This window comes from Antechinus flavipes, chromosome 1 (assembly GCF_016432865.1).
Source record: "Antechinus flavipes isolate AdamAnt ecotype Samford, QLD, Australia chromosome 1, AdamAnt_v2, whole genome shotgun sequence".
NCBI lineage: Eukaryota > Metazoa > Chordata > Mammalia > Dasyuromorphia > Dasyuridae > Antechinus > Antechinus flavipes.
In genome coordinates this window covers 128,385,417-128,398,537 of record NC_067398.1, presented here as the reverse complement: position 1 = coordinate 128,398,537, position 13,121 = coordinate 128,385,417, and the positions used below count along the sequence as shown (strand labels likewise).

The window sequence follows — 13,121 nt, the reverse complement described above, 5'->3', positions numbered from 1 at the left end:
TATCTGTCACTCAAGATTCAGTCTCACTAAATTGTGAAATTGTTATAAACAGATGGGCAACTAGATGACAAATTACTTTGATCACAGTAGTTATGTCAATGGAGAGAATATACATATTGATGAAAGGTTCTTTCAATGTATTAAGGAAGTAGATGAGAGTTTATCCTATGAAATAAAACAATCTCTTAGAAAGCTAATTCAATAATTTCCAAATTCTGTGAAGTGCTAAAACCCCAAAAGATAAAACTCTGGCAAAAAAAAAAAAAAAAGATAAAAACATCCCATTTTTTAACATTACTCATCAAATAATGATGCTGGTTTTTTAAAATCTTATATTTTCAGAACAATTTTATTCTGAAACTATTAACATTATAAAAAACTGAGAATATGATTTTTTATTAAACATGAGTGTTATTATAACAGGAATGATGTTATATAGTATGGCTTTCTTTGTAAGAAAGAAGTTTATGGCTTTCTTTGTAAGAAGTTTCAAAACAATTTTCATTTTCTCTTTTACTTACATAAGAAATGCCTGTTGAATTGAATAAGCTAGTATTTTTGGAAGTTTCTCATTCATCACATTTTCACTTAAGAAATTTGAGAGCTTTGTTTTTAAACTAGAATTTGCTAATTAATCCTTTTGTAAATTTGTCAGGACTATGGAACTATTTATTAAAATCTGGTAACATCACACACACACACACACACACACACACACACACACACCCCTGTGCATCAGGATGATTAAAAATAAGCCCAAGTTGAAAATCTGTTCCTACTGCTTGTTTTTCCTGTACTTAGAGTTTTATTCAAAATCTCATAATTGGTGTTGCCACAAAAAAAAAAACTTTATTAAGTAAAAATTGGTAGACAACTACTATTTTACACATAGTCATTCATTCACTGATAGTTCCTCATTTATTATTGGATAGTACAATATTTAACTCTCTGGAATTCAAAAGTTGTAAAACAAATGCAAAAAAAAATTTTTAATGTAACTGGGAGAAAATATTAAATTGGTCAATTAATTATATTTGAAAAGAAAAAATAAAATGACTAATTCAAAACCAGTAAGAAACAAACTCCAATGATTTTACTACCAAGTAAACGTTGAGCATGAACAAAACAGACAGCAATCTACAAGCACTTATTATGTGCTAAGTACTGTGCAAGGTGCTGGGGAATTCGATTATGAAAAATGAAACAATTCCTATTCTCAAGAAACTTAAGCAAAAGGAATTGTTGAATGTTTTTTCCTACTATTAAGGGAAAAGAATAAGCATTAATTAAGTATCCTGGCATGTGCCAAGTACTGTGCTACAAATATCATCTCACTCAATCTTCTGATTATGATTACTTGAATTACTTTGTAGGATCACAAGAGTCCACAAAATACAGTCTGAAAAACATTATGTTGGTAAAGTTGCTGAAATCTCAAAAGAGTTACATAATTGACTTATGGTTACATAGCAGCTAAGCATTAGCACAGAAAAGAGAACATCTCCTGTTTGGGATTTCATATTCTTTGGACTGTACCATATCAATTCCTGATTCGTGGGGATTTTTTAAATTACAGTTTCTGTGAAACCACCAATTCAGAACAAATCAACTAGAGAAGTTTCCAGTGAGCAACCCATAGAACTTTCTTGAAGAGACAAAGCAGAATGAATGCTAGATCTGAAGTCTGGAAGACTTTTTATTTCAAATCCAAAGCCATTAACACTATCTATTTGACTGTGTACAATTCACTCAACTACCTTTATGGTACACTGTAGCATTTAACAAATATTTATTGGCAGACTAATTGACTGAATTGAGCTTCTAACAGTACTTAGGAATAGATAGGCCAAAATTATGTATTTTTAAGATACTGAAATAAAGTGTTATTTTGTTCGGGTTTTTTGGTTGTTATTTTTGTTTTGATTTGGTTTTGGCAAATTCTGTCATTTTTAAAAATAAAAATTCAGTTATATGAAATTTCCATACCATCATTCTAGTCAAGAATGGCAAGACCACAAAAGGCTGATGTTTACCACTTAGAGGCAGATTGTTCAGGCTAAGAAAACTTATGGGATAAATAAAGGAAATGAAGAAGAACAAATAAGGTTAAGTTTTTCACTGGGAACCTAAAGGGGCATTTGTATTAGTCTCCATGCAACTCTCAAAACTTGAGTGCTATCCTTCAGAAGCGAATTCTTCATTTTTTTTATTTTAATATCTTCAAATTATCAAAAAGAAAAGAAAATCCTTCACTTTAAAGAACTCTTCAAAAGAAATTATCAACTGGTTCTTTTTTTGTTTGTTTTTTACCTGGAGTAATGATGATGCTCTTGGCTTCTTTTATCATGTCGATAGCATTATCCAAATTAATTTCAGTGTGAGTGCCAAAAATTTCCATAGGTTTCCCACCAGCTGTCGAAGCTGTGCCATAGCCTCCAAGGATTACATTAGTGAGGGAACGATTCATGGCCTAGAATTTAAAACCATTGGAGTTTCAGAGTAAACAACAAATAAAACTGAAAAAACTGCTTATTCAACTTAAAAAACTTAATTCCTCAGAAGACAGAAGCAAGCAGTTTTAATCTACTTTACTCTCACCTGTTAAGATTATCACCATCAAACAGATATGCTTTTTCCATGCGTGCTTCAATAAAAGATAAGATGCAAACAGCTTTATGAAAAATTTCCAGCTCAGATAACACCCATTAACTGTCTTAATCCTGATTAGACATGGTCTGCCTGACCTATGTACAGATCCTCCAGCAGTGTGAAACAATGATAGCAAGGAATCACAGGAAATGGGAATTTTACAAAGTGACTCCCTATAAAGCCTTCATAGGAACTGCTGGGAGCAGCAAAGTGGAGGCAATGGAACTGGGGGAAAGCGAACTGGCCCAAACTGTTTCACTGGAGTAATGCTGCCCCCTGTCGTTAACAAGAGGAAGTATAGCCTTCTCATTTTCTGAGGCTCGTTCATTATAGGGTTTTTTATGTTAAGCCTATATATACTTTCAGTACAATATATTTTCAACCATCAAAACATGCAGCACAAAAATTATTTAACTAGAACACTATGCAAAATATATCATAAAATGCCTATAAATATTTAAATGTTTTTGAAAGACAGATGTACATGTGATTTAAAATACTTAACTAAAGACAAATTATACACAATAAAGTCTACCGGTCCTATGTGAAGGTACTACAGTACTACAACTCAGTTGCTAACTTTTTACAAATAATTCTAAAATTTCTCCCATTCTACTTTGCTACTGACATCTTCTTGCTGCTTTACAGCTAATTTTAGAGCTTCAGAATGTAAAAAGGTTCTTCCTCTTAAGAAAAAAATTCTGGTAGTTTATAATGCAAGCATAGAAGTGGCAAAAAAAAAAAAAAAAGACAGCTTTCTATCTAAAGGCTAGCATAATATTTTATTTTGTTTAGGAAGTCTTGATAAAAAAAAAGACTAAAGTGGGATAAGAATATAAAAGTAAGAAAAGGAGACACAAGCCAAATTATTAAAAGCAACCTGAGAACATGCAGCACCAATACCAAAGCTGATAGATTCTGCATGGTACAATTGGCTTTGAAACCAGAGGATTTGGGGTTTAAATCTCAGCTTTGATATTTAAAAACTTAGTTATTTTGCCAAAATGACTTCAAATATTTGTTCCTCATTTTCCTTATTTGTAAAACAACATTGTTGGGCTTGATGGGTTCTAAGACCTCTTCCAGCTCTAAACTTATGACCCCCACATCAGAACATGGCCAGGAGTAGTTGTAGTTGGGAGGTTGTGAATTTTTTAGCTAAGGTCATTTCTAGTGTAGAAACTCTCTCCACTGATGCAAACTGACAACTCATCTATAACTTCATACTCTTAGAGAGTTTCTTCAGACACTAGAGATTACACTAGCCACAATGTCCACAGTCACATAATTAGTACAAGTCACAGTCAGTATTTGACCTCTAATTTTCCAAGGTCAATTTACTGTTTGAATCAAAGTGAGTTCACCAGACAAATACGCATTCCAAAATTCTAGCAAATTTCTTTGAGATTATGACACTCTAAAATTTGGAATGCCTATAAAGGTATTTTTAAATACTCAAGGGTTCACTTTAAAAATTTTTTAAATGTTATTTAAGGTTGGTTAATTATTACAAAGGACCACTAAGATTCAAATCTTCAATTCATCCTTTTAAAACTAAATCCCAGGTGAAAACCTAAATAGAATATATTTAAGAATTCTAACCTATTCCACTTTTAATTGTTTAGGGACATTCTTGGAAGTCCTTTTTGTGACTATACTTAAATCAATAAAATAGGTAAACAATTTGTTTTTAATCCTGAGGAGTGGTTTAAAGACAGTTCAACAATTTTGTTTATTTGGGATTATGATATATAAAACACCATGCTAAGGCATAAGAGAGATGCAAAGTTCAAAATCAGGCATAGGGGAATATAAAAACCTGTGATGTAAAATACTATAATTATGTTCAATAAATGCTTTATAGTTTAGAAAGGTGCAAACCAAATTCAATTTGAGACTGAAGGACCTGATATAGTAGCTTTGAATCAGGGAAAGAGAGGAGCTTTTCAACAGGAACAGATCTGGAATGAGCCCAGTGACATTCCATATACAAGAAACAGTATAAGAGATAGAAAGATGAGACAATATAGATAGCACAGGATGTGTTTAGAGTGCCGCAAAGAGTGCGATTTCAGACTAGCTATTTCTGATACAAGTTTGTGGGGGGTTTTAAGAGTTAAGTATGTATTTTCTCGTAAATTTTGGGGAACATTTTAGGAAACAATTCGTGTTTAAAAAAAAAAAAGGCTCTTTCGCTACTGTAGGATAGAATAATCTGATTTGGAGTTAACTCCAATTCAGTATTATGAAAGGAAAAAACTAATTTAATCTTACTAAAAATGAGCTATTTTTCTTTAAAAAATTGAATGCATTTGAAGGAAAAGAAATGAGACTTCTATAGATATTTAATTAACAAAGTGTTCTTTATGTCTAGCTGTATTTGAGGAAGAGAAAGAAATGGGGAAAAAAAAAAACTCCACAGCGGTTTAACAATCAAGTTCACTTGTTAATGTGTATTCACAATTAAAACCCTGTTAGACTGGTTTCATGCGGTCTCTTAAAAATTGAATTGTTTCTCAATTCTGTGAATTTACCATTGCAACACTGTAATAAGTTTTTCAATAGATTCTTTATAAACCCTTAAATGATTAAGTGATTTTTTTCACTTAAGTGATCTCCTGTGACCACTGAACTAAATACTGAAGAGTCCTTAGCTTCTCAGAAAGACAAAAGGATTTATATGACTACAAAAAGATCCTTTCAAGTGATTTAAACCTATTATAAAAATCATACTTCATTAAGAATCTCTTAATTCATATAAATCCAAATACATTTTATTAGAAATGAATCTGAAAACAAAAGAAAGTCTTACAATACTCTCAGCCAGAGCAATAACCATTGCTATTGCTCCATGGAGCAATAATGCCATGCATGAGCATCCTTTTCTTAACATTTTCTAAGTGTTAATTAATTAATACTAAAACATTCTTCTCATGCATAAAATCTGCTTTAGCTGACAAAATGCTTCATTTGCTGCCTTTTTGACCATGTCAACAAATGGTATATAATGAGAAAGTATAGACCAAGTCCTCTAGACAACTTCAAGATGTGGTAACATTTTGGAAAAAATCTTCCTTTGACCAACTCGTGTGGATACTGACCTTAAAAAGTAGCACTTTGCAAAGAAGGAAAATGAAGCTGTTGTCTCTTACTTAACGGGTGCTGACTAAGATCATCACCCAGATCTTTTTATGCTTTGCCCCATGGTTATGGCGGATAGGTTCTTCAGGGACACAAAAAGCAAAGGCAGGATCAAGCGAAGCTGAAGGAAAAGAAAAAGAAGGCTATCCCTTGTCCAGCCCCCTGGCTCTAGTGACTATCCTCAGCTCCTTCACTTCCATTCATTTATGAAGTGCCTATTCCATACGAGATTCTGAAGATAAAAAGAAGAAATAGTTCCTGCCTTCCAGAAGTTTAAAAATCATGTCCTTTTTATTCCACTCACAAATTTTCCCTGGATCTTATAATGAAATAACCAGATCACTGAGAATCTGCTCTTCATTTGATATACAATTCTGTAGGTGCAAAAACACATTCTCTGCACCTTTGTGTTACTCTTTCACCATAAAGCCTAAATGAAAAAAAGAGAAGGCATAATAACTTAGAATTATACAAAGAATGAAGGCTTAAAAAGCACTTTTCCTCACAACAACAATAGAAGATAGAGATTACAAATATTATCATCCTCATTTTAGAGATGAGGAAACTGAGGCTCACAGAGACTGACTTCCCTATAATTACAATTACAAATTAAGGGTTAAGTATTAACGATTCCAAATTAAGTCTAGGTCTCCTGACTCCAATCCCAATATTCTTTCTACCATATCACACTTCTCTTTGTCAATGAATCCATATTTTCTCTCTTTCCCTTCCTCCCTTTGCCTTCTTCCCCCTCTTTCTCTCTTTCTCTATCCCTCTAAGTCTACAGAAATGTTCCAGACTGGTTGTGCATGAATCAATTTTTTATAAACTGAGTCACATCTTAAATCCACTCTGGAATCTTGATAAAGGAATCACACAGTGAATTTTTATAAGCTTCTCTTTGTAAAATAAACACTCAATATATATCTGAGGCAAACATGGTAATGCCCTTCTGTACTCCCTGCTCATGGGAGAGTCTAAGGCTGGCAAATTGCTTATGCTTGTTAGTTCTGAGAAGCACTATAGCTAAAGCTGCTCAAGTGTCCACACTAAGAACCAACATGTGAGCCTTAAAAGCGGGAACCTTTCGGGCTGCCTAAGAAAGGATTAGCCAGTCTAGGCCAGAAAAAGAGCCCATTAATGCTTCCAAACCAATCAGCAATGGGATTGGGCCCCGGAGGGTCACTGTACTTCCTGCTCAGGCAAGACAGAGACCTAGTCTCCCATATACACTCTCATTGAAGGACCATTCTGCAGACTCCTCATGGGGCTCTATGGTATCCTCAGCCGCCCTACAGCTCTGAGGTGCCTATAGACAGAGGCTTTACTACCTAGGGGCCTACAGCTAGAACAAAGGGCCCCAGGTCTGCACCTGTCCTGCCACCACTTCCACTGCCAACCACCTACCAAGAAGAGTCAAAGCCAGAACCTTGGCCAGCATTGAGAAGATGAGTTTTTCTAATTCAAATTTGTGTAAAGAGAGAGAGAGAGAGAATGAGAGTGAGTGTGAGTGTGTGTGTGTGTGTGTGTGTGTGTGTGTGTCCCACAGAAGATGTTTTTTTTTTTCCTTTTCTTTTCTTTTTCTTTTTTTTTTTTTTTTTTTTTTTTTTGCTGAGGCAATTAGGGTTAAGTGACTTTCCCAGGGTCTCACAATTAGGAAGTATAAAGTATCTGAGGCCAGATTTGAACTCAGGTCCTCCTGACTTCAGGGCTGGGACTCTATCTACTACGCCACTTAGCTGCTCCTCATATAAGATTTTTTTTTAATATTTTAGATAATCTTAATTTTTCCTATATCTGGTTTGCTTAAAGCAACATATGCCTGTTCTTCCCAAGTACTTTTGTCTTGGTGTAAGCTTTTTTAAACAATTACTTATAAAAATTGTGCCTTTATTGTGGTTTCCTGACTGAACAGCCAATTTCCTTCCCATGTGTTTCTAAGCACCTTCTTAGCAAGGTCAATTTCTTACACCTAAAAATATGAAATAAAAATCAAAGAAAATCAATTAAAAAGTAACACAATTAAGTTAAACTGAACAGGAAACAGAAATTTTACCTTAAGAATTAAAATATACTTTAATTTAGAAACAAATTATCACAAATTGGTAATGCTACCAGAAATAGAATATTGGAGTGAGCTGAGCTGTTACATTTATATTCTCCCATAAGTGTTCAAACAGGATACTTAGTACAATAAACAGGTATATTGAATGCTAATAGGAAATCTGAAGACTTAGTAGTTGAAAGAAAACACAAAATATAGAAATATGGGAATTAAATGAAGAAGAGGGGAGAAAGATGTCAAGAAACACCTGGGGGGAAATCTATATATGCATATAAATACATACATACATACCGAGAGAGAGAGAGAGAGAGAGAGAGAGAGAGAGAGAGAGAGAGAGAGAGAGAGAAAGAGAGAGAGAGAGAGAGATTGAGATTGATTTGGGGGGGAGGGGAGGAAGGGAGGAGCTGTGATAAAGATTCCTTATCATTATTCTACAGGATAAGGATGTCAGTTACATCCCAAATTAAAAAGAATTTCAACCCAAAAAAAAAAAAAAAGAGAGAAGAAGAGATCCAACAGAGGTGTGTCAGAAATGTCATTAACAAATATAAAGATCATAGGGAAGACTTTTTTCCAAGAGATAGCAAGACAGGAAGCACAGAGACTAGTACAGATAGGGCTATGAGGCTACAAAAAATTAGTGTATTAGCAGTTAGATCAAAAACAGTTAACTTTTAAAATGTGTGTAAGTCCATTGTATTAATAATGCAAATCTTCTGCCCCCTGCTGGCCATCAGGATTTTTTCAAAGAAGCAAGACCAATCTAAAGTTTTAATTTATATGATCACATCCATTTTCAAAGAATTTTTTAACTTAAAAAATACAAAATAACATTAGAAATTTCTTCCTCATAAGGTTTCATATAAATATAAAGAAATATCAAGTAACATAATAGTGTTGATATTAAAAATATGAAATTCCTAACCCAACCATCAAAATCAGAAAAGTCATATGTGTTCTACAAAACTTTGTAAGGTGTCAAAATCCTGAAATTATTTTATAATATGGTCAAAATTACAACGAAATCTTTACGTATTCTATAACATATCCTCCCAAAAATATTACAAAGAAATTTTCATTTAAATTAAAAGAAAAAAAATGAACTGCCAAAATATATTTCATACTGAGAATTGAAGAAACAAGGATGTCATATTCCTTTCTGAATTACTTGTAAAACTAAAATCGCTATTTCTTAATCAGTGACATGAGATCCTTCTTGGGCAATAAAATTTACTTCAGAAAACAATTCAGTTTTATTCAGTGACTTATAATGCCTTTGTCATCAAGAAATAAAATCACAAAAGAAAACCAAATTTTCAAAATATGTATATTGATTCTTTGAGATCAGTCTTGACCTCAATTAAAATTTTTGTAAAACATTTAAAAGTAAAACTGATTTTCCACTAAAAAAAAAAAAAAAAAAACAACAAATATTCTGATTTTTCACTGCAAATTCTCAATGTCACTTTAATATCTTTCCCCAAAAACTTGTTTTCTTGCTTACCACACACATGATGTAGGAAAGGATAGCACCAGAGGAGCCGATCAGAGCACCCACAATAGTGAGCAAGTTGTTGTTAAGAAGGAAACCTTCAGCACACAGGGCCCATCCTGAGTAGCTGTTCAATACAGTAATAACTACAGGCATGTCAGCACCACCAATAGCAGCTGTTAAAGTCACACCCTGATAAAGGAAAAGCAAAAACAAGTTAGTAGGCAAGAAGCAATATAAGATTTTTAAACAACTTACTTAACAACAGCATACAGGTAGATGAACTTTACTAGTCTGAATATAGGTCACAAATCTAACTAATCAAAAACTATTGTAATCCCTTGAATCTTTTCCTATAGCTCAGGTATACCTCAAATCAGAGCTGTAGTATCTATTTTAAAGTCTGACTTTTCTAAAATCTGACTAGAGTTTCTATAAAGTATAAACAATATCTTCCAGTATGAATAGATAATTATGTTTCTAAGGAATTAAAATTTATTTAGACTTTTAAGAGGTAGACATTTTTTGAGATCATTATGATTAAAGGGAGTTACCATTAAAATCTTGAAGTATTTTGGGACACTGGAGCAAAATTTAACATGCGTGTCTCAAGTGAATTCAAAAAAGAACAGAGGTGCCAATTATAATCTCATATAAAATAATAGCAAAAAAAAAGTTATGATTTAAATATGCTAACCAAGATAGCAAATTATGACATTTTAAAATCATACATGAATTATTAAAATCATTCAGAAATGGACACTAAATGCTTGAAGACAGCTACACATGTTCTATGCTACCTTCCCTGGTTCTCTCTTTTCCAAACGAAACATCCGCATATGACACTGTTACTCTTATGACACAGATTTAAATACTCCACACAATCTTATTAGCCCTTCTCCCAAGCAATAAATCCAACAATCTAGCACTTATTAAGAATTAAGTATGTGCAAGATAGTCTGACAGATAATAAGGATACAAAGAGATAGGGACTGGCCTTGTGATTTCATTGTGATTTGCAACTTCCAGATAAGGAAACTCCTAATCTAATAGTGTTATATATAGTCTTAGAGAGTTGTCTAGAACAAAGATTAAATGATTTGCCCAGGATCACTCTACCAGTATGTATGTGTTGAAGGTAAGACTTAAATTCAGGTTCTCCTGGCTCTAAGGACAGGTCTTTATTCCATACAATATAAATTCAAATGTGAAAAATAGATCCTGCCTTCTAGGAGCTTCAGAGTATGCAAAAAAAAAAGTTTGGTTTTTTTTTATAGTTCATAATATCCTAAGAAGTACCTTATAAAGATTAAATGGAATAGTTGGACTATTCAGGGTGCTTTCCTTCTTTTATAGATGCTTTTCTTAGATGTTTCATGGTAAGCAATCAATAAATCAAAAAAAAATTTACTAAATATCTACTATGAGCTAGGTGTCTATGCTAAAAGCTGGGAGACAAAGAAAAGCAAAAGATAGTTCCTTATGTCAAGAAACTTATACTCAGGCAATTCTTTTAGAATTCATCTCTTTTCAAATGTAAGATATCAAATATAAGATCTTTGAAGTATCTGATAGTTCTTTATTGGAGAAACACTTAAGTTAACCTCAGAGCAAATCAATTAGAAAGATTTCACAAGAAACTGAATCTCCATTAATGACATCACAATGATTTTCCTTCTTGGAGCTTCAATTAAGTCCAAAAACAAAACAAAACAAAACAAAAACAAAGAAACCAAAAACAGAACTAAAGAAAAACAATGCAATTGTTGAATTCTTTCCTGGATCTTAAATGCATTATAGTAATGGCTTCAACTTTAGAATTATTATGGAAATTTACTTCCTTTATAAAAGTCACTGAACTCCAACTCCTTGACCGTAATGCCACAACTAGACATATCACAAAGAGATAAAGGATAAAGGGAAAACCCTATGCATACAAAAATATTTTCAGCACCACTTTTTGTAGTTATTGGTAAGGTGAATACCTGTTAATTGGGGAATGTCTGGAAAACAATATATATTATCTAATGGAACATTACAACCATAAACCCAAATAATTCAGAGAAGTCTAGGAAAATCGTATATGAAGTGATGAAAAGTAAAGTAAGCAGAACTGGAAGGATAATTTATACAATAAAATCAATAATTAAAAGGAAAGTACATCAGAATGAACTCACAAGCATATATAAAGCACAATTAATCCCAATACTATATAAACTATTTGAAAAATAAGCAAAGAAGGAATCCTACCAAATTCCTTTTATGATACAAAAGACATCAGAACAGCAATGTGAAAAAAAAAACAAACAATAATACATTTTAATAAAATAAAATACATTTAGCTGATAGTTGAAAATACAATGTGTAATAAATGCTTCATGTTATATAACCACTCAGTCAATCAATAAAAAGGCATTAAGTATCACTGTGCCAAACACTGTGTAAAGTACAGAGGATACCAAGAAGCTCAGTCAGGATATCTATTTCAAATTAATCCCTCCTGCTCTAATATAAGATCTCAAAAGCATATGACAGTTCTTTACTTGGGAAGCACTTAGGTTTATTTAATATAACCTCAATAAATCAATTAGAAAGACTTCACAAGATAGAAAAGGCCCATTACTGGCTCAATACAATGATTCAAAAAGACTCTACAATACCTACAAGTTCATAAGAGGTCAAGGACAACATTATACATCTTTAGAAATGATGAAGGCACAAAACAAGATGAACAATTCTGAATTAGCCCAATCAGGAAAATTTAACAGATAAAACATAAGTAGAATATAGTTTTATGAATAATTTCAATGGTCTTATTCTATTCCTCATTTACTTACCATGATGGCTGACAAAGCAGACACAGAACCCAGACAAGTAATTCCCATAGTGTAGCTTGGATCAAGCATATATGGAATTATTCCACCTGCACTAGTAGTCAACAAGCCTAGATTGAGTAAATGCCTTCCAGGAAGGAGGAGAGGGGCAGATTTCAGTATTCCTGGAAACAAACATGTATTTTTCAGAATCTAGAAACTTTGCTAAGACTATTTTCCCCTTAAAAAAAAAAAAAAAAAGTAAAACTAATATAAGGAAATTCAGAACATTGACTCTATGACACAGGATACTGAAACACAGAAGGAATTCAAGTACTTTCTCATAATGAACTTTGATGGGGGCAGAGAAAATTCAGAGTCTGGTTTAACTTAACTGTTTTTTCTTCCTCCTACTTTGATCAGAAACACAACCATTTCTTTACCCTTTGTAATACTGTTTTGGAATCTTAAAAAGTGATTTTACTCTGGTATGAACAACACATTACTAGTTAAGTGTGGTTTTGTTTATTTAAAAACTTCAATACTGCATCTTTAAATGAGTCTTTCCTAGTGCATGAGCATCCCTGATTATATCAGTGGAGCCCAAGGGAGAGTCTTTGTTGCTTAATTGTTGCTAAAGACTCAGTAAGAGAATAAGAAAGTTTCAGGCTTGAGGTTCTTTTGTGATTTTTAAGTTTTGTGGAAGTTTCAAACTAAAGTTGAATGAACAAATTATGGAAAGGCAAGAAAGGATTTTTTTAATTGTAAATTTTGGAAAGACATTTAAATAGCATCTCTAGAGAGTTTGCCTTTTTGAGACAACACTAAAAACAGTCTATGTGATTTATTCCCTATTTCTATTATTCTCATGATTGAATTTAGGAGTTCCAAATGCTGCCATGTTGACAATATTATAGTAGAAGTTTTTTGTTTAGTTTTTTTAGAGAACATATAGTGCCAG

General features: G+C 32.8%; 1 protein-coding gene across 1 annotated transcript in view; it reads right to left on the bottom strand.

Annotated features, from left to right (window-relative positions):
* The window catches only part of NNT (nicotinamide nucleotide transhydrogenase), a 112,584-nt gene that overhangs the window by 32,964 nt on the left and 66,499 nt on the right, over positions 1-13,121 (bottom strand). Inside the window, exons 16-18 of the mRNA XM_051990558.1 lie at positions 12,185-12,345; positions 9,360-9,539; positions 2,311-2,470 (exon numbers count right to left, since the gene is read on the bottom strand). Of these exons, the coding sequence (XP_051846518.1) occupies positions 2,311-2,470; positions 9,360-9,539; positions 12,185-12,345 (501 nt within the window). The remainder of the gene's footprint in view (positions 1-2,310; positions 2,471-9,359; positions 9,540-12,184; positions 12,346-13,121) is intronic.